This window comes from Microcebus murinus, chromosome 6 (genome assembly GCF_040939455.1).
Source record: "Microcebus murinus isolate Inina chromosome 6, M.murinus_Inina_mat1.0, whole genome shotgun sequence".
In the NCBI taxonomy this organism is placed as follows: Eukaryota; Metazoa; Chordata; class Mammalia; order Primates; family Cheirogaleidae; genus Microcebus; species Microcebus murinus.
Genome location: NC_134109.1, coordinates 103,307,186 through 103,329,797, shown reverse-complemented (window position 1 = coordinate 103,329,797; position 22,612 = coordinate 103,307,186). Strand labels below are relative to the sequence as shown.

The following is a 22,612-nucleotide window of genomic DNA, read 5'->3' as shown; positions in this document are numbered from 1 at the left end:
GGTACTTAACTATTCTGTTATTGATTTACTGTGGTTTGCAAGGTAATGTTGAAGAAAATTAAATGTACGGAAGCCTGAAATGCGTTTTCTGTGGCGGTGAACGGTGTGACCTGCGTTTTCCGAGGCAGTGTTGCTGGTCAGGCGCAGGATGAACGACTGTGGGAGCACACTCTATCTGGTTACAAATAAGCTGGCTGCTTCACTGCGGAGCCTTACGGAACCAAAGTCTAATTTCACTGTTAAGAAAGACAGTCACAAGCTTGCTTCTAATAGTAGCGATGTTCCAATTTACCAAGAGACTTTAATTCAATAAAATTCACTATGGATGTATTTAGAGGTTTTTATGTCCCTGGATCTAAACCTGGTTTTTAGAGCCTAAGGACTTTTCTTGGCACATTCATGGCTATTTGGTACCCTCTGAAAATTAAAAAACCTTAACAATTTGAAGTTCACCTCGATTACTGATTCAAGAGTAAAATGATCATATTGTTTTTTTTTTTTTTTTTTTTTTTGAGACAGAGTCTCACTTTGTTGTCCAGGCTAGAGTGAGTGCCGTGGCGTCAGCCTAGCTCACAGCAACCTCAAACTCCTGGGCTTGAGTGATCCTTCTGCCTCAGCCTCCCGAGTAGCTGGGACTACAGGCATGTGCCACCATGCCCGGCTAATTTTTTATATATATATCAGTTGGCCAATTAATTTCTTTCTATTTATAGTAGAGACGGGGTCTCGCTCTTGCTCAGGCTGGTTTTGAACTCCTGACCTTGAGCAATCCGCCCGCCTCGGCCTCCCAAGAGCTAGGATTACAGGCGTGAGCCACAGCGCCCGGCCGATCATATTGTTTTAAACTTGGACATTTATATAAAACATTATGAAGTATTATATTTCCTATTTAGTGAAATGGCCTGTCTCCAAATCTAAAAGCACTTTACAATCTGAAAGCCACTATAATTTGACACCCTTATCTTAGACTAAGAGTCTGGAAGTTAAACTAAAACTTGAACATTTTACTTTTAGCTAGTCCCCCAAGCCTTTTTTTTTTTTTGAGACAGAGTCTCACTCTGTTGCCTGGCCTAGAGTGCCGTGTCTCAGCCTAGCTCACAGCAACCTCAAACACCCCCACACCAGGCTAATTTTTTCTATTTTTTTAGAGACGGGGTCTCATTCAGGCTGGTTTTGAACTCCTGACCTTGAGCAATCCTCCTGCTTCGGCCTCCCAGAGTGCTAGGATTACAGGCGTGAGCCACCTCACCTGGCCCCCTTAAGCCTCATTCAAGCCAATTTTCTTTTATTTTAGATGTAATTCTAACATGTTTAGTATATGGTTTCACAATTGAAAGCATGATAGAAACAGCCAAATAAAAGACGAAGAGGGAAGGGCTGTTAAAGAGAGGAACAAGAACAGTAGTAAGAAGTGATATCTATTAGTAAAACTGCACAATACAAACAAAAACAAAAAACTAGTCTGGGGACAAATAGCCCTACACATTAATACAACGAGACACTGGGATAGAAGAATATAGCAAATAAACAATATCCATAATGATGATATAAAGAATTATTTTTTTTAGACACAGGGTCTTACTATGCTGGCCTCAAATGATCCTCCTGCCTCAGCCTACCAGTTATCTGGGACTACAGGTATGCCACTGCACCCAGCTCTAAAGAAATTTTTTTAAAAAGCTAAATCCTAATGCATGCAATCTTCTAAAAGGATAGGGAAGTATTATATTTAAGAAGCTCTCTTACTTATTTATAATTTTTTAAAAAAGATTTGCTTTTATAAAGAATAAGCTTCAGTTATCTGAATTTCCTTATATGAATTCACTGAGGCTGATTTAAAGATGTGCTGCCACATGAATTTTAGAGCGTCTTCAATATTAAATGCAACAGAAGCTCCCACTTTGCCCAGCTGCCTTTCTATTAATAAAGTTCTCCGTGAAGCACCGAGTGATGTCACGGGGGCAGACAAGCCTGCCGAACCCCCGAATTCAGCAAAGACATATGGGGCCACTTCAGGCCCAAGTTTATCTTGGCTTCTCTGCAGAGAGTTTGATTACTTCTAAGATTTATGGTCAAAGCAGAGGGAAAAAAAGAAATACCTCACAGAGCAGATTTATAGTCTCATCTTGTTTTTTTAATAACATTAGGGATGACATCCTATGACATAATCTTGGAAGGACTGCAGGGCAACTCAGAAACTCAGTGGGAAGTTTTATATTTTAGGGGTTGGAGCATTTTGTAGTTGCAAGGTCAGGTAGGAAAGGACCAGGGAAATGAGCCAGAGAGACGGTCAGAGAGTGAGTGTCAGCTGGTTTAATTTTCTGTGTCAACTCCGAAAATTAGATAAACAATGACAAACCAGGCTTTTTAAATGAACTTGTCACTTCTGGTTTTCTTGATACAAGGTAACATTTTTCAAGTCCTGGTAGCCCCAAAGACAGATTTAACCCCTGAGAGGTTTACTCAAGTGTCTAAAAGTCCCCATATCCAAAAACAAAAGGTTTAGTCTAACCCCATACCCCTTGAAAAGAAAAACTAATTATGCTTGAAATTTAAATCTCTTTTCATAACAATTAAGGGAATTTTGCTTAGAGCCAGAAAGCCCAGTCTTTTGGTGTGTGTGTGTGTGTGTGTGTGTGTGGGGGGGGGTCTCAGTAACTTTCTGGTTTTTTCTTTCCACCATACCAACTCAAGCCATCAACACAGCTCCTTTCATCTCAACCTCCTTTGGCAAACCTATCCTTCAACCACTGTACTAAGCAATACTGTCCACATCGAACAGGTTCTTGCTCTCCTACCAATGCAGGTGAGCAGAGACCTGGCCCTGCCCCTGCTCTGCCTAGTAATTTGTTATTATGAAGAGGTGGGAGGTTAGAACTGTCTTGACTTTTGTATGCTATGTGCTATTATAAGTCTACACTGCAACTATGATATATATAATCCCTGGTGGTGAGGGGAAGAGATCAGTGAATCTTCCTAATAGCTCTCCTTATTGCCTTTGCTACAAGGATTAGTCAAAGATAACCCATTTTGCATATGCTGATTTGGAGACAGAAATACCATATTTATGGAAACCAACATTTGAGTAAGGTTTTTCATTCCATAAAGTGCTTTCAAGCTCATTATCTTATTCAAGTGCACAAAACCCCACGAAGTAGCTGGATGGCATTATTGTTATTTCCTTCGGTTTGTGTACTCAAAAACTGGGTTCAGAGAAGTTAAACAATTTGGCCAAGGCAGAGTTGGGATTTGCACTGGACATCACCTCCCAAGCCTGTGCCATTCATTTTATTTTATTTTTTTTTTATTTTATTTTATTTTTTTTTGAGACAGAGTCTCGCTTTGTTGCCCAGGCTAGAGTGAGTGCCGTGGCGTCAGCCTAGCTCACAGCAACCTCAAACTCCTGGGCTCAAGTGATCCTCCTGCCTCAGCCTCCAGAGTAGCTGGGACTACAGGCACGCGCCACCATGCCCGGCTAATTTTTTTCTATATATATTAGTTGGCCAATTAATTTCTTTCTGTTTATAGTAGAGACGGGGTCTCGCTGTTGCTCAGGCTGGTTTTGAACCCCCGACCTTGAGCGATCCACCCGCCTCGGCCTCCCAGAGTGCTAGGATTACAGGCGTGAGCCACCGCGCCCGGCCTCATTCATTTTAATATGGACGCAACAGCAACATAATAGCTGACAGTTGTGGGCGCTTACCCTGTGACAGGTGCTCATTAGGTGTTTTCATTTACATTAATTCAAATGATCTCCAAAAGCCCTATCACAAAGTAAATGTTAACTTCTTTTATAAACACGGACACTACATTCTGAGGCAATAATGATGCCTAAACCCAGGTTCCTGGCCTCACAGGTCACTCTTTCTCCACATTTATAACTGGCAGAAATAACCCCCTGCATAACAAAGTCACAGATGCCAGGTCTGCCCTAGAGAAAATATGAAATAGGTCACTCAAAGCCCTTTGAGCCCCTAGTCTTTGCCTCACTCCTCAACTCTGTTCAATGCAGAAGGGTCTCTTCTTCCAAAGCATTCCAAGCTTAGAATCATCTCACACCTCTGCTAACTGTTGACATTAAACCAATTCACAGAAAAGTACGAATAACTAACCAGGGCTATGTGCATTTGAAAAGAGGATGCTGGCTCCAGCCCAGATCTCTGGTAGGTGGACTGTCCTTGGCAGGAGGGGCTCTCTCTGGGTAGGCAGGTAATAATTCACCTGTGGTTCCCAGGTATCCTGCAGATTTCATTCTCTACAACGCAGCTTATTCCCCCTAGCTCTGTGAACTTGTCTTCTGGAAAACAAGGAGAACAGCACCAATCTCATGGGAAGACTTCGTCTGTGAAATTCCTAGTACACAGGCTACCACAAAGGCAGTTCCATAGTCATGACTATTAATGGCCTAAATTTTGCAGTGCTTGTACTCCTTTTCATAACGAAGCTTTTATAATACCTAACACATGTTCAGTGCTAAGTGTGGCCGACACTAGAACACAGTTTTTTGATGTGACCGGCTTTTTGGACAGCTACACGCGCGGTGGGAGGATGAGTAGTGGAGATTTAGGGGCCCTGCTCTCCATGTATTAAGGACCCTTGCCACTCAGTGAGTACCCCCCTTCCCTGAGCCTCAGGCCTAAAGACCCAACTTGCTCCCCATTTAAAACAAGAATGAGCAGACTTCCAGGTTCAGAATTCCGTGTAACTAAAACACAAAATAGAAAAAAGGAATCCCAACTGTTGCACTCGTGCACAGCCTATAGACAAGACGGCAGTGCCCTCAGACAGCATTTCAAATACAGTTTATTAGTGTGTGATATGAAAAGGGTATTTTTATTGCATGATATAATGCAATGGGACCTTGGGCGCTCTGTGGAAAGACCTCACACTCAGAAGTGTAATGAACCCGTAGTCCCAAAAACATTATACTGTACATTAACCTATCATTAATGGCACATTAGGGCTAGGGGCATTGCACGCTTGCTGGTCAGGGCTCCATCAGGACAGTGTTGAGAAAACCACACAGTCTTCCTAGGCTTAAAACAAATAGAAAAAATAAATATTCCTGATGTCTGTAGGCAGCTTTAAAGGAAGTTCAATCCAGCTCTGCCTTGCAATTTCTAAGCCTGCTTTTTTAAGAGAGGAGGGAAGATACACAACCAAACAAAGGGAGAAGGAAAGACTCTTGTAGTGTACCCCAGCTACTGGTTATTCAGCCTCAATGCTGGCTTGACAAGGTCATGGGCAGACAGCACCTTTGGTGGCATAAAAGCTGCCCAAAGGGCACTCAGGCCTTGACCACAATGCTGGAGATTGTGTCCACTTCCCTGACTTCCTAGATGGAGAGATCAAGTCTTAAAAAGCTGAAGGAAGAAAAAACACATTCGACTGAAAAACAGGCAAAGGATGTGAAAAAATGCATAAGGCCAATAAACATTTGGAAAAAGTATTCCTCCTCATACTAAATAAAAGAAATGCAAATTAAAACATCAACTAGATACCATCTTACCATTGATTAGATTGGCAAGATTAAAATATGATAATTTAGTATTGAAGAGAGATGAAGAACTGGCATTCTCATCTCCAGTATACAAAGATGCATATTTAGAGAGATAGTTACAGTTTCAATAGCAAAAATCTGGAAATGGTCAAAACGTTCTGGGCCAGGAGGGGGGTTCATGCCTGTAATCCTAGCACTCTGGGAGGCTGAGGCGGGTAGATAGCTCAAGGTCAGGAGTTCGAAACCGGCCTGAGCAAGTGCGAGACCCTGTCTCTACTAAAAATAGAAAGAAATTAATTTGGCCAACTAAAAATATATAGAAAAAGTTAGCCAGGCATGGTGGTGCATGCCTGTAGTCCCAGCTACCTGGGAAGCTGAGGCAGAAGGATCGCTTGAGCCTAGGAGTTTGAGGTTGCTGTGAGCTAGGGTCACGCCATGGAACTCACTCTAGCCTGAGCAACAAAGCAAGACTCTGTCTCAAAAAAAAAAAAAAAAAAAAAGTTCTATGGCAGAGTCTTGCTAAATAAAGATGGTGCATTCATAATATAGAATACCAGGCAGCCATTAAAATGAATGAGGTAGACCTTTACATGATAGGTGAATATCTCAAAAATATATTAAGTGAAAAAGGTACAGAATAAAAATAATTAAACATTTCAGAAGGACACACAAGCTACTACTAATAGTGCTTATCTCTAGAGAGTGGAGCTGGGGGACATGGGAGGGAGGTTGGAAGAAAGCTAACTTCTTTTTGTATGTCCTTCTGTACTACTTGAATTTTTAATCATAATTTTAAAACTAGTTTTAGAAGGGCCCGGCGTGATGGCTCATGTCTGTAATCCTAGCACTCTGGAGGCCAAGGAGGGAGTAGCACTTGAGATCAGGAGTTCAAGACCAGCCTGAGCAAGAGCGAGACCCTGTCTCTACAAAAAAATAAAAAAATTAGCTGGGAGTAGTGGTGTGCACTTTAGTCCCAGCTATTCAGGAGGCTGAGGCAGGAGGATCACCTGAGCCCAGCAGTTTGAAGTTGCATAGAGCTATGATGACACCACTGCACTCTAGCCTGGGCAACAGAATGAGATCCTGTCTAAAACAATAATAATAATAATAAAATAAAAAATTAAAAAACTAGTTTTAGAAAATAAATGGTCATGAGGACAGGAATAAACATTTTGGGGGAAGCTATTATTTTCTAACTACTGTGCTATAGGGCTTATGTGCATCATCCAGTTTGGATTTCATCACAAAACAGAATCATTATGTTGGTCACTATTATCCCCTTTCCATGAGGTGGGAACTAAAGTGTCCAGGGGAGAAATAATTTGCTCAAGGGGACCCTCTTACCCATCAACCTTCAGTAAATAATGAAAGAGTATCCATAAAATAGAGAAGTTTTTCCCAAACTGAACACAGCCGTGGGCCACCCAACTACTCCAGCAGCAATGGGGATGGGGGTGTCGGTAGAAGGCAAGACAAGAGGCTTCTGACTTTGGCCAAATCAAATTTCTGGAAACATCTTATCTCTGTATCATAAAAGAGGAGAGGGCCTTGGGACCCCAGGGCTACACACTCTTTAAGTAAACAATGCTTGGCAACATGGGCTCAAACACCAAACGGGAACTATTTCCCTAATTAAACATGAATCAACTCCAAAGGAAACCCAATTGTAGTTCCACGAAAGGTAGCTGGCTCAGATCAGCAGACTCTCAAGGTGAGAGCAAGGGCTGAGAAGTATCCAGAGTAGTCCCTACACCTAGGCCTATGCTGGGCCAAGAAAGTTTACTCTCTACCTTCTCATTCCAATAAAAGAGTCTTGTTATTTTTGGATAACAGATTCTACAGCAACATTTTAAAAAGCTAGATTTTATTTGTCCTGGGGTCTGCCAGCACACGCTGTAATTAAAATGTTGATTAGTAAACAGTTTAAATATATGACAGACAATGCAGTTAAAGCCTACAGTTAGGTCAATATGTGATTTAGATTTGCCATTTAAAAAATCCCATTTAAATTTTGCATACATTAATCACTACCATACTTCAAGGTTCTGATATCCACCTGACTACAATATTAAAATAAAACTTGCTGCCCCAGGGAAATCCTACTTATTCTTAATTGTTTCGAGGCTTTGATGGGCTTTTAATCTAAGATTAATTTATGCAATTTTAAATAACTCTTCTTATGATTAATAAGCTTGAAAATTAAAAGGAGTCTAAAGCAATTATAATGAGCATTTGGTCATAACCTCATTAGAAGAAGGAGTGAAGGATACAGCTCTGGAATTCTTACAAGACTACAATTTAAGGTTACTTTTAGAGAAGTCAAACATAGTTCCTGAAATTGCAAAGGCAGGTTAGCAAAGGTCAGTGTTAAAATGACGGCTAGCTAGATTAGCATACTAATGATTTTCCCTGATAGTGACAGAAAGGACACTGAAAAGAAGATGCAGAGAGAGAGACAAGTGACAGGCTGCTGAGAAGCCAGAGGCTCTGCACTCAGCTTCCTGTTTGGCTAGAGACCTTCATGGAATTTCAGAAAGAGCCAGAGGGTTAGGACATTCCTATTCACAAATCAGCCTCAGCAGAGGGCCTGGCCCACCTGGAGCAGGCAGAGATCAGCCCTGTGTGTCCCCCTTGCTTGCTCACCTGCCTGTCATGCTGTAGCCTCACTCAGCCATCTCCCAGCTTACGAACCAACAGCTTCCAGCTGCCTCACTTCTCTTTGGTGTGGAGAAACCCTTCCAGATTGCATTGGCCCTACCCAATTAACTTTACCCCCATCATTTCCAAGGGCCTTCTTTGCTCTGGCCAGGCTGGGTTCCTCACTGTTTGCTGTTCCCTCTAGTCTCAGCCTATACCATTTTCTCTTCTTGGAACACCTTCCCTCTTAATAGCAATGACGATGATGACAAAGGTGATAATGGTTACTATTTATTGAGCACTTATTTTATGCCAGACACTATGCTAAGCATGTAACATACTTTCATCTCACTTAAATTTCATGCCTAGTGAGAACTCAGGCCTGAACTGAGCTGTCTCCTTGACTGTCACTGCCCCTTGGCCACCCTTTCCTGAGCTCCCATACCACCCAAGCTAGCAGCACACAGCTCCTTCTGCCTTCTCCACATGGTGCCGATGGGTGTGTCTAGTCTGCTCCTGAGGACATGGATGTTTCGTGTATTCTTTCTGAACCCACCACAGCACCTCAAGGACCCGGACAACAAATACTTGTTGACTGTTTTGCAATAATTCCCTCCAAAGACATGCTCATTATATTTTATCAATAAGAGAGGGCAGACACAAAAAGCTAAGGCTTCAAATGAGTGGGAGGAATGACCCACAGAGACCCACCCCTGAGAACACAAACTACCAATTCAGTGGGCACTCACTGCGAACATTCAGCACGTGTATGCTTTGTTCTGCATGTCAAATTAAGTTCCACTAGACACATCTGTCTTCTAAGAAGTGACTGGCTGGAGACAGCCCAGAAGATTAGACAGATGAGAAAATCATGACCTCAAAAAGCTGAATGATTTAGTGCCCCACATATGTCTAGCACTTTAGAGTTTACAAACACGTTTTCATAAACTCCATCTTGTGTAAGTTTTAAAAACTACTAAAAAGCCTCTTGTGAAATTGGTATCATCACCCCATTTCACAGATGAAGCAGCTCGGGCTCAGATGAGCTAAGTAAATAGCTGTTGCTTACCTCGTTTCCTAGAGGTAGTGCCTGTACTTGAAACCATATTTTCTGATACCTGAATCAATCCCCTTCCAGTCTTCCCATGTTGCTTCCTGGCTCAGGTTCACACGACAGACTGATTTCCAAGTTTCTAAAGCCCATCCTCAGCCTCCCTTTTACAGAAGGCAGAGTATGTCCTGTCAGTTGTTGGGTCACAAACCTTGCCACCTTTCCAATTCTACCATGATGGTTACAGAAATGAGTAGGTCATAGCTCCAAGCCTGGGCTCCTCCTGCTCCCACTCCTTGAGTGCCTGTGTTGGTGTGGATATCTTCGGGCTGTCTTCCCCTTCCTGTGGTCCGTCTCCCTTTCTGGTGGACCATGATGTCTACTGGGCTTACTATTCTATGTGACCCAACTACTTGGTTCACATGTCTCTTATGGCACTCACCATAATCTGACATCTATTTCACTGAGGTTTTTTTGAATAAATGGTCAAAAATTTATTCATTTATTCAATCTCTCTGTTCAGAGATTACTGTACAGCTTCCTGGTGCCTTGTACCATGTGAGCTGCAGGGGATGCAATGGTTACATAAAAGCCATACTTCCTCGCCACACTGTCGGCTCCTGGAGGGCAGGATTAGTGTCTGATCTCTGCACTCTTTACAGCCGTGCCACTCAATAGTTGGCCTGCAAACTGCTGGCTACTGGTTTGCAACAAGATAAGTAGCCATGCAACAATGTAAACCAACAGATAGCTTCCTTCACGGAGGAAGTTTTGCTACAAAAAGTCAGCTGAACTAAACAGAATGCTTTGAGACATGCTTGGTTCATATTTGGGCACAAACTCCTTATCTTGCTGTGTTCAAGAAACAGTTCTGGCCAGGCTCACGCCTGTAATCCTAGCACTCTGGGAGGCCGAGGCGGGTGGATTGCTTAAGGTCAGGAGTTCGAAACAAGCCTGAGCAAGAGCAAGGCCCCGTTTCTACTATGAATAGAAAGAAATTTATTGGCTAACTAATATATATAGAAAAAATTAGCTGGGGATGGTGGCGCATGCCTGTAGTCCCAGCTACTCTGGGCTGAAGCAGAAGGATTGCTTGAGCTCAGAGGTTTGAGGTTGCTGTGAGCTAGGCTGATGCCATGGCACTCACTCTAGCCTGGGCAACAAAGCGAGACTCTGTCTCAAAACCAAACGAAACCTAACCAAACCAAACCAAACCAAACCAAACCAAACCAAAAAGAAACAGTTCAGATACTACCACTGGTCCACAGCCCATACTTTGAGAATCACTAAACTATAGCACCTCTGCACATGGAATGGGCTCAGTAGTTTGCTGAGTCAAAAGAAATTTCTCCCAAACCCACGGAACAACATCTCTTAGAAGCCACTCATTTCCATAACCATGATGATAGAACTGCAAAGGAGGAAAAGTGTGCGGCCAGACAACTGAAGGACATACTCTCCCCTCAGTTTTTGCTGCACGTTGCCAAAACCAAAAAACAATGATAACTTACACATTCTCACAGCTTCCCCTCCGATAAACGACTAACAGACCAGGTGCAAAGTGCTGGTAATTACTTTCTCTCTTCCTATTGTGTTTTGTTTGTACCGAGGTTCAGCCTCCACCAGGCTGCTGCCGCTTAGGGAGGGCTGGCGAGTGTGTGCAGCCATCTGCTCTGCCTCACCCGTGGCCCTGTGGATGCAGGACGAGGCACCAAGGTGGAAGGGACCACAAGGAGGGAGTTGAGCAGAGCATCCTAGAGGGGCAATGGCTTCACAAGCACACTGCAGAATGCTACAAGTTTCTTTGCAGGGTATATATTTGTATTTAGTTTTATTTTTCTGACTGCAAGAAATAGTTAGACTCAGCTGAAATTCTCAAAACCACAGTAACATTCCTCTGCCTATTATGTACAAATGGATATAGCTTTGATGTAGTGCAGTAGAAAAGTCCTCTGTTCTTCCTGGCTCTGTGACTCTAGGCAAATAAGTTAAACCTCTCTGAGCCCCAGTTTATGCATCAATAAAATGGGAACAAGAATAATCCTTACAGTGTTCATGTGAAGGTCAAATGAGACAACTTATATGAAAGAACTCTCTAATTCAAGGATTTAAAATGTTATCCATAAAGAATCATTTCTATTTAAGAGACCTATTTCTTAAAGAAATAAAGAATCCTTTCTGAATTCATCTTCAGCCCCAAATTATATAAAATTTTTACTCCAATGTCTTTCAAGTTAGTTCAGAGAAAATAAATTATAGTACAAATTTTGGGTAGTATAGCTATTAGAGGGTCTGTTTTTTTTCCGAATGATGCAAGCTTTGTTTGACCTTTCTGTGCAGAAAAATAATATACTCACATAAATACCCAAATGCCCCCCAAGGCCCAGCTTACCTGTCATCCCATTCCCAAATCCTCCCCAGACAGTCCTAGCTGGAAGAAATCTTTCCTTCCCCAGAACTTATTTCACCTTTAAATTCACATCACTTTAATTCAATGATCATTTATTTGAGCATTCTACTCAGGCTAGATGCTAAGGATACAAAGATAACTAAATATGATCTTGTACTCTAGGATTCATGGTCTCACTTATGGACTATACCTCTTAGGTTAAACAAGTTTCTGCCAGAACGTGTGGGCAGCATAGTAAGAGAGGTACTTGCAAGGAGGAAGGATGACATGCAAGAGAAGTCCTCCACCCAACTGAAGCAGGCTTAGGAAAGCTTCACAGAGCCGGTGCCAGTTGGGTCTTGGAGGTTGTGCAGGAGTTCATTGTGTGGAGGTGAGGAAACAGCATGAGCCATGAGAAACTGTGGGAGAATGCCAGAATTCTGGTGTGTGAAGGAGTGGCCTGAGGTGAAGGGGCAGGCACAGGTGGGAGGGGTAGGTGAGCTTGGACATTTCTATCCTTATCTTCCTCGCTAGACTGTAAGCTGGCTGGGGTCAGGCCTCAGGGCTGACATGCTGCTTCCTCAGCATCAGGCAGGATGCTCTGCACAGAGCAGATGCTCTGGAAATAGAAATGGCAAGCGCATACTGAAATGCACCTTTGGATGCCCAAATGATATTCTCTCCCTATCTCGCAACAGGAGAAAAGGCTTCTGAAATACAAATCTGTACCAGACGTGCAGTGGGTTATAATTCAGCCAGCCCCTACCAGGCATCCTCGAGCCTTCCTTTGGTACTTAACCCACTTTCCGGACGACGCGGCACCGCTGCCTGCAGAGGAGAGCTGGAAAGGGGGCCGCCTCAGAAGGTAAGAAGGAGTATGTGCCCCCGAAACTCTGCTGACCTTCCTGACAGGGGAGGAACGCTTGCTTTGGAGAAAGAACTTTCCAGCACAGAGCTGGTGCCACCGGCCCTGCCTAAACCAGCATTCCAGGGTTGCTGATCTGCCTTCCTGAGAGCTAGAGTCAGAGTATTCCAGAGGCAAGGCTGTGGCTTAAAAAAAAAAAAAAATCATGTTTAATTTAAAAATTAGAAACTGGAGCAGGCTGTGAGCACAGGGGTTGATTGAAACAAAATTTAAATTCCTGTCAAGCCCATTTAAACACGGGGGCCCTTCATAGACAATTAGCTGCTCCCTGTGAATGCTGAATAAACTCAGGCCTGGTCACTGTGAGAAGAGAGGCGCCTACTGTGAGGCGCTGAAAAAAAAATTAACTAAAATCAGGCTGTATGAAATATTTAGCCTTCCAGTATATCACAGGGGTTTGAAAGTGTAAACAAGACAAAAATCGATTCCTTGGTGCCCTCAAATCAATCCCCCAAAATGGTTAGGGCATCTGTTTCTGCTAAATTTTGTTTACATCGGCAGATTTGCCTTAATTGCAGTTGTTTATCTCTCATTGTCCCTGGGGCCCTAATCTCCCGATTACTAATACTTAACACTCATTTCACATCTAAAGCTACTTCTAATCCTCAACAGGTTTTGGGGGCTCTTAAAATTATTGAAACCGCAGAGGCGGGAGACACAGCCTCTTTGTGAAAGGAACATTTTCTTATCTACTACCAGCTGGGCCCAATCATCACCAGGGATGGCTACAACAAAGGTGCTAAAAGGCTCTTCCACAATGACTGCTGCTCCACTGGGGATTCAGAGGATAAAAAGGAGCTTTGATGGAAAAATCTGAACAAGAGGCTAAAGCAGTCCAGCCAAATAAAGTTACTGTCATAATCAAATGCTGTCAATCACCATGAAAATCCAATTAAAAATGTTTCAGCACAGCCCTCTTAAGTGGAAAAATGTACCCTATTTATACAAATTTTTGTCAACGCCACACCAATCCCACAATTAGAAAGTCCTGCTATTAATTGAATCCCCCTCCCCCCAACTTTAAAAAGAGATGCAGACCATTCAGAAGCCTTCTGAGGGAGCTACGACACACAGAGGCTATTGGTATACAATTAAGAGTTAATCGGGTTACATTTGAAAATTCCATTTTTATTTGTGTCAAGGGAACCTTTGCACAAATAAACGAACGGTACCTATTCTCCTACTTCAGAATCAGTGACCATTTATATTAAGAGAACAGAGAAACGGTAAACCAGGATACTGGAAAGAAACTAGTCCATGCTCTGGCAAATGTCTCTCGGTAGACCAAGGCCTAATGTTTAATTCTAATCTTGAAAATTAAATAGAGGACAGAAGGCCCAAATGTCTCCAATGCCTTTCTGCAGGCTCTAAATGGCCAAGTGAACCTCAAATTATCTGAAGGCAGATTTGGTCCCCCAAATAACTGTGCACCTGAAACCACAAGACTCATGATCCCTGAAGATCTCTCTCAAACTGCTACAAATTAAAAAGCAAACAACCCATTAAAACAAATCCAGCAGGTTACAATTGTAAATAGGAGGCTTCTAATATTCTTTGCAGCCCTTGAAATTCCTGGATAGACGCATTAATAATTGATAAAAACTGCATCTATTTATTGGTGTGTACTCACAGGAAAACAACTTTACTACCTTCAACAGCAATTCCCAAATCCCAGGGACTAGCTTTAGGATCCTTTTACATTTCCCCCACAAATGGCTGAATGTCTCTGGTCTTTTTCAACCGAATCCACTATTCCCAAGGGCTGACAAGTGGGTGGCATGCATCTGATATGCTGATAGATAAAAACCCGGGGGTCCCATGCCATCAATCTAACCAGGCAAAGATAGAGCTGGCCAGGAGGTGTCCTCTAGGTCTTTGCTCTCTTAATGACCTCTTGAAGTGGAATCAACTGTTAGAGGTTAACAAGTGGTCAGAATGCACGTGAAAGCTCACAGGTGCTGCTGATGAACCCCTGCTCTGCACTTCCTGGTTCTGCCCACACATCCAGGGTGGGATGGCTGAACCCTGGTGCCTGTTCTGATTGGTTATGTCCATGCTATACTGGTTGTTCAATGTTTTGAAGATTATCCCTGCAAACACTGCAACATCCTAGAAATTTCATTATTTTAGCACCAAATTATCTTACCCAGATGACCTCTCCTAGCAGGCGGTCAAACAAAAAGATTTTATCAGAACATGTATTCTAGTATGATCTTACCCTAATTTATACTGTATATCATAATGTACAGGGATTGCTTTTCCTTGGGTCAGTTGATTCAGCTTTACTTTATGAGTTTTTGGAGAATAAGAGACATGTCTTATTTGTCTTTATCTGTTCAGTATCTAGTATGGTTTTACTGAATTGGATCAGAGAGCACACACAACCAATAGTGTTTTGCCTGAATGACAGCAAAATAGGACCAAACTAGGCAATGGATTATAAGATCATGATCCTTCTTCGAGGGACTTACAGTCTAGTTGGAAAAAAATGCATTAAATCATGAGTTTAACTTCCGGCTACTCCTTGTAATCACCTAGACAGCTTTAAAAAATAAAAAACAGTACCTGCTCCCTAACCCAAATGCCAGAGATTCTTTGATCTGGTTGAGATCCAGGCATTTTTTTCCTATCTTTTTTTTTAAACCTCCCAGATAATTCTGATGAACTGCCAGGGTTAAGAACCACTGTACTACACGGAACAACTCGTGGCTTTAAGATGAAAGTATAATTAGGTACTATTCCAAGTTAGACACAATACACTCTGGAAGGCTTCAGAGGAGGGAGCAGGAACTGTGAAGGGAAGAGTGGGGAAAAGCCACAGGGAGGAGGATGAAGGTCTTCAAGCAGAAGGGGGGCCTTCTAGGCAGAGGACCCTGTCCACAGAGCAGAAACCTCCAATGAGCTGAGCAGGGTCAGATGAGGAACTGATGTGTAACATTACACACCAAAAACCCACCTCAGCCCCTGTGAATCTGGCACGACACTGAGGAGCAGCCTGACTGACCCACTTTACCGCAGCCAACATTACCAAACTCTTCCTGCAATAAATGAATGCGACACAGTCTCAATGTGCCTTGAAATGAGATGCGGGGAAGATGACAGTCAGCCCGATAAAACACGAAAGCAGCACTGCAGGCATGAGTTCAAACAACTGCAATATTAAACAGACAAATCATCACCATATTAAGAGATCTGACTTGAGTGATGGAGGAAAAAGTTATTCTTTACTGGGAAATTAAAACTGTCAGATCACTGTGATCAAGGAATGACAGATTTTATCTATCTGTATGTCTATTGCTATATGCACATACATAAAGATATATGTATACACACACATATGTATTTATCTGCTAAATTCTCATGAAAAGATTAAGGAGTCACATCTATGGAAAAACAAAGCCTGTTTTCTGGGGTTATAATCTCTCTGTTCTTGCTGAAGTGCTAATGTGTCATCAAAAATTCAAATTAAAGCTGTCTGATTTAGTGCGATCTCAAGCATCCAGTGATTCTGCCGTTGTAATTATGTGCAATTAAAAAGCTAAAATCAACTTCTTTACTAGTGGATTCCTATTTATAAGCAGACTCAAACAGATGATTTTAATGGCCTTCAGGACTTGGAAAAAAAAATTACATGGCTGTCAACTGACCCCACCTGGGGCCCCCATGCTCCTGTGATGACTTTTGTGCATGAAGGAGGAAGTATTTAGTTGAAGTTATAACCCCAGTCAGGATTTCTTCCTGCAAGTTCTGGGTGAGATAGCTGATGAACTGCCTCCAAATGAATAAGCAAGAGCAAAATGGTGTCTATAAGAATGGCAGGCCAGACACATGAGCCTGGTCTTAAAGGTTTATTTTATTAATAAAACATGCTGTATATAACAAAGGCAATAGCTAAAGTTCACAACTGCTTATCAACCATTATTAGTATTTTAAAAAGTTTACATATTTGCAAGCACAGTGATCCATGAGCACAATCCAAGGGGGCTACGGAAATGTGCCTTCCTTCATATTTGTGCTTAGGGCACATAAAAGCTCTGAATCAAAATAAACTGAAACTCATCGCTGGCCCCTTTAGAATGATGTTGAACTTTATCTGAGCCCTGTGCTCCCAAAAGGCGCGTGAGAAGTGCCCCCACCCTTTTGTTAACCAGCAAGGAGCACCCACTCTTACATAGGTAAGATCCTTTCCCTTCTTTCTGTAAGACACCCTGATGACTCCTTGTTCACCTACCTCCACCAAACCTTGGCCCCTTCCCTTTTCTTTGAGCTGTTTCTCATTAATAAACATTCTTCCTATTGCAATAACCTGAATAAAATCATCTTCTTAGTTGTCCAGTATATTTTATCTTTCACAGTGATCAGAAGGTTTGGGTCTAATAATGGCAAACAAAGCCATTTGGTGTAAACTCCAAAGTCACACTGGAATTTGAGTGCTAAAGAGACAAAAATCTAACATGGTGGCATTTTAATATTTAAAGGGACCATGCAGATACCCAGTTTATCATACACCTTGATTAACTGAGAGAACTACCAACCAAACAATCTGAAAATGTAATTACAATCTGGTTTTGAAAAGCAGAAAAGCTACCAGTGACAACGTAATTTAGAGGAGTTAAACAAGTTAACATCTCTTAGCAAGTAATTAAATGTTTAAACAGATTTTTCTAGAGCAGTTTGGTGTTTATTAGCCCCCAAACATTACCACCTCTTATACATAAAGCCTTCACTGAGAAATGAGATGCCTTCAAGTTTGCAGCTGCTGGGATTTCATGAGGAAAAAAAAATCCAAGAGTATTATTCTGATTATAACTGACACCATACGACCCACACCTGCTTCTTGTATTTCCAGAACCACTATTTACTTGTTTTCTAAGCAAAATGTCAAATTTCAATTGCAAACTGCACACTGTGTTTCTTTTTGGATGCATGGATTGAAAACCAAATTCAAGGAAATGCTAAATGAGGACGCCCTGCTCTGGAATGTACAAGGAAATGCACAAAATAACAGGCATTATTAGAATCTAAGGAGAAAACCCATGTTTTTAAACAATTACTAAAGCAGTATAGTAATAGCATAAAGACAATTTCTGCGCCAGCTTGTTTCTCTGAAATTCTTTCTGCCACTGAACAGCTAGAACAGATAATAACTATTAGTAAATCAAACTCCTCTGCAATATCCAGCTGTGCCTCACGCATTTACATACAGATAGAATGGGTATATGTTTTTAATATGTATGTGATACGTACTTTTACCACAGCCGAAGTGCATGCTACAAAGGAGGAGGAGAATGGGAATCGGATCAGCATGAGATAATAAAGTGGCCTAGATAAAGTATTAGCCAGCGATTGATCTCAAACCGGGATGCTGCTTCTTCTGACCTGATTACTTACTATGCATAGATTCCATTAAATAGAGCTTAGACATGGAAAGCTTCTGGAAATACTCTAAATGCATAGAAGGATCTACAGCACTATGAGCCCAAATTGTAACTGTGAGGGTGCCCACGGTCCACACCCCTCCCGCTCGAGTCAAGGCTCACATTCAGGATGGGCTGGGAGGTTAAAGGGTTGCCTGACAGCTGGGGGGAAGCCCTGCAGGGCCCCACAGAGAGGGCCTTTCCCTACTAAGCAAGCACCCCCCAACTCCTCCCACCCCTACCTTCCCTCCTCAGCTGCTGGCCTGGTCCTGGCCACATCGCTCTAAGGAACAGAATGGGAAGGTAGTGCGGGAGCTGAGTAATCATTTAGAGTCAGGTCCCCTTTGAAAAACTGGTGACAGCCATGAATTCCTCTTTTCAGGAAAAAATGCAAATCTCTGCATGCACACACGATCCTGGATGTAATTTCAGGGCCCTAACTGACTTCCTGAAGTCACAGACCCTTGGTCAAGAGCTGCTGATCTAGTCCACCCTTCGGTTTTGCGGACGAAGACACTGAAGTGGAGAGGGAATAGAGAGTCTGAGGTTGCACAGGGAAGGGACTTGGTGGAGGCTCTCCCTGCTACGTCACAGCCAGACCTATGCTCTGGAAGGTTAATTACTCAGAAGCAATTTTGTGGTTTACAGAAGCAAATGGTCTACAGAGTAATGTTTCTCATCATATCCCTTTTACTTAAAAATATTTAAATATACAAACTGAACAGAAAAACCAGACTTGAACTCCTATCTCAATGCTCCCATCTTAGGTTGTCTCTCTGTCTCTAAGTTTAAGGGACTGATTTTTATTTTTTTGCTTCCCTCAATTTGATTACTGACATTTTGGGGAAACTTTTCTACTATCTTTCCATTATCTTCCTCTCCCCTCTTGCTACAGTCCTGTCAATCCTTTGTGACAGGCACAAGCTGGCTTTTTCCCACATCAGCCATGGCATCCTTGCATGGCTATGTGAAGCATGATGACCATTCTGTCTGCTACCTCCTCAGAGACTCCACTGTCTGAAAAGTTTTTCCTAAGTTTGTTGGTCCTAGGTCCCAGAGCTGGGCAGCACTGCCATAGGTCGCTCCTATGATTTGCATCAGACTGATTTAAAAGCAGGTTCTTTAATAATGGAATCATTGGCTGGGTGTGGTGGCTCATGTCTATAATCCCAGCACTCTGGGAAGCCGAGGCAGGAGGATCACATGAACCCAGAAGTTTGAGATTGCAGTGAGCTATGATAGCATCACTGTACTTGAGCCTTGGGGACAGAGTGAGACGCTCTTAAAGAACAAACAAACCAGAATCAATCATTATCACAGAAACAGGTAAACGGGTTCCTATCTGCCTGGTTGTGTCAGCATGCAGAATGTTCTTGGCTATTTGCATGGCTGGTTTATTTTTGTTGGGTTTAAAGGTGACTTCTGATTTATGCAACACCTTCCCCAAGGATGAGGGACTTCCCTATACTTGAATGGGAGAAAAAAAAAAACCCATGTGGGTGGATGTGCTGCTTCTATGTAGAGTCAAAGTTTTCAGACCTGGACACTAGGATTCCTTCTATAGACACTAGGATTCCTTCTATAGAAGCCAGTTAAGAGACTGTGCAGCTGGTGGTGAATATGTTGTCTTCATTTGAACTCCACCAAGTCAATGTCGAGGGGATCTCCACAGAACTCTGCAGTCCTTTTTACAATAGTTACTTCATTCTAATTATTTGTATACTTGCCATATGCCCTACGAGACTATATACATGTGGCTTACTCTTCCTTATGTCTTCTACTGAGTCTAGCACAGGACTTTGATCTATAGTGGTCTATAACTATCCGTTGAATTCAGTTGTTTACATGGTTCTGAGATCTCTTAAGATGATGTGGATGCTGATGATAAACTTTTGAGTGGATTTTCTGTGTAGCATAATGGCTACATTCCAGAAAACTGGAGCAGCTCATACAGACCCTGGCCTCTCCAAAATGTGAGCATTAAAGGAATTTCTTGGTCCAACTTTTAAAATACTTCTGCTTAGGATACAAAAACTGACAACCATCTTAAGAACAGCCAATAAGTAGAGGGAATAAAATAGCTAAAGAACTACATGAGTTCCAACACTGGGATTTTAATGGTCGCAAGAGTTTAACCTTGAGTTTTATATTTCATCTTTAAGACTGACATGGTCAAAAACTGCCAGTGATGATCTCAAGGTTTGATATCAGGTATTCTCATATATACAGTGACCTTATGGAATAAAAAGACAAAAACCACTTGAGTGCCCACTATGTGCATGGCCAAGGCCCAGGAGTAAGGATGATATGGCCCATTTGTCCCACATTCTGATTTACTTAGGCTGGGACTTGCTGTGTTCACCAGTGAAGGTCACACATAGAGTTCATGGAAGATTTCCCAAATGGTGAGTCTATAACTTTCAGTATTTCCACCTGACTCCACTTCTGATTTTCTTCCTGTGATTTGGAAAATGCGGGCCCACAGGGAAACCTTGACAATCCTGCAGGCCTCGGATCTGATGCGGCCCAAGCTGTGCAGCCCAAGCTATGCAGCCCACGTTGGTACCCTGCTGGCTGGAGTTACTGTGCTTGGGAGATAAACTGCTCTTTTCATGAAAGGCATAGGCCCCCACCCACAGTGACAAATGGGCTCTACTGTTCATGCATTCTAGAGGACGCTCTCGCCTTCCAGATGGGAGCACCATCAAATAGGTTGTAGGCGGAGAGGGAAAAGGAAAAATTAAAGCCATTAATATGCTGGAAGGAATAAAGAGAATGGTTCCTTAAGATTGGTCCCTAGGATGTCACTCAGGTTCCTTAAGACAAGGGAAAACCCACATTCTTTCCCATCCTCTACTGGGCCCAACCTTTTGGCCAAAGGCAGGCAGGGCTCAATCCCCTGACCACAGCGGCTTCACCCACATTCTATTGTTTCCTGCCTCCTCACTGAGCCCTTACCAAACCAGTGGTGCCTCACTAGTGCTATACCTCTGGGAATAAACTCATTTAAAATCAAACAGTAAGCAGTACTAGAAATAATGTTAAATTAAGTATAGGATGGTGCTTCCTGTGACTACATTTTTCATTGTATTTCACTGATTTATTGATATTTATTAATTAAAAACGTGGGACAGCACACGCCAGGGTATAGAGTTGTGAAGAGATATATCTAAATATATATCCCTTTCTCTTTCTCTCTCTCACATACATGCACACACAGACATTCACATCTACTTGCTTCTAAAGCATTGAAAGTACTCACCCTTTAGCCTTGTCTTTATGACTTGCCACCCTGGAGTGGTATTCCTTACCAACACACACATCCATATACATTTATGGGTGTACGTACAATCTGCAGATGTTTTATTTATAAGTGGCCAACTCATTGCAGCATTGAAACATGCATTTACAAACAAATATCTGTTTTATGAAACCCTATTCCTTTGTTTTAATAGCTGAGCTATCCAGCCATAGCATAATAATGCACAAGGTAAATGGGTCTCCATCTCTAGAACCTGTTCCAAGTTTTCTCAAATGTGACTAACTGCAAGAATTTCCCAACCACCAAGGAGACCAAAAAAAAAAGACCAGTTTATTCTAGACACGAAACCTGTACGGTTATAAATTGCAGTGGTTTTAGGTGTGAACTTTAACTTGAAACTATCCAGAAAACAGAGATTTTGCTCCAGGGGAACAGGAAAGAGAAAAGTACCTTCCTGAAAAGCATTCATGATACAAAAAGGAAACATGCTGTTATTTTATATTTGGGGATGAAATCTGTATTATGTACAAGTTTGGGTGCTTAAAGTGTTTAACAGGTTGGAATACAATGGATGAAAACCTCTGAACTGATACCTGTAAAATGTATGTTATTTAAAGAGGTGAAAGAAAATTGGTAGGACTTGGTTTTGACTGCAGTAATCTAAACACAGGGAATGGTATGCAAAACATTAGAAAGAAGAGACTATAATTATTACTTACTAATGCTCGATCCTAACATTATTCTAACAGCTTGTGCATTGTCAAATCAACAATCTGCACTAAATAAATGACCATTTGGGAATTGTTAGGGAGCATCTCTGTTCCTCTCTCTGCTTGACTAAAAACTGTCATTTGCAATCAAAGAAAGCTGCCTTGGAGCTGAGAACACAGCACTAGCAGCCTTATAGTTGTCTCTTTCTGAGGAGAGACCAAAGATTCACATTAACTTGATCTTTTGCAGCCAGTTTAATTTCATTCTGTGTGAATCTAAGAGGAGTCCACGCCACATTCAGAAATTTCCTGTAGGACTACACTAAAAACTGAATGCACTATCTTTTCTGTTAGAAATCCTCTGAATTCCGAAAGGCTGTAACAGCAAATAAGGAGAAAGAATAACTGCGTTAAGTTTGTAACCCTTGAGTAAGGCAGATGAAAAGAGTTCTGCATTAAATTTCAAAGAAGTAGTGGGATTTTAAGAAGTGAAAAGTACTATCTGAGGGTATGACCTTCAAAAACACCTCCTCAAATAAAATATGTAATGTTGCTTTTCCAGTGCCTGTGGCTGTTTTAAATTTACTCCCATCCTTTTAAAAACATGTTAAACATAAATATGTAACTGAAGAACTCTAATGTAACTAAAAAAATTTACTTACCATCAGTTCCTCAGGTGCTGGCCTTTCTTTTGGCTGTTTTCCCATGCTGTGGTAGGGGA

At 42.0% G+C, this 22,612-nt stretch overlaps 1 protein-coding gene across 6 annotated transcripts in view; it reads right to left on the bottom strand.

Annotated features, from left to right (window-relative positions):
* Nucleotides 1-22,612, bottom strand: part of MAP2K5 (mitogen-activated protein kinase kinase 5) — a 254,317-nt gene that overhangs the window by 14,019 nt on the left and 217,686 nt on the right. For all 6 annotated transcript variants that reach the window (XM_076004507.1, XM_076004508.1, XM_076004506.1 and 3 more), the window contains one exon: nt 22,554-22,599. In XM_076004507.1, coding sequence (XP_075860622.1) covers nt 22,554-22,599 — 46 coding nt within the window. The remainder of the gene's footprint in view (nt 1-22,553; nt 22,600-22,612) is intronic.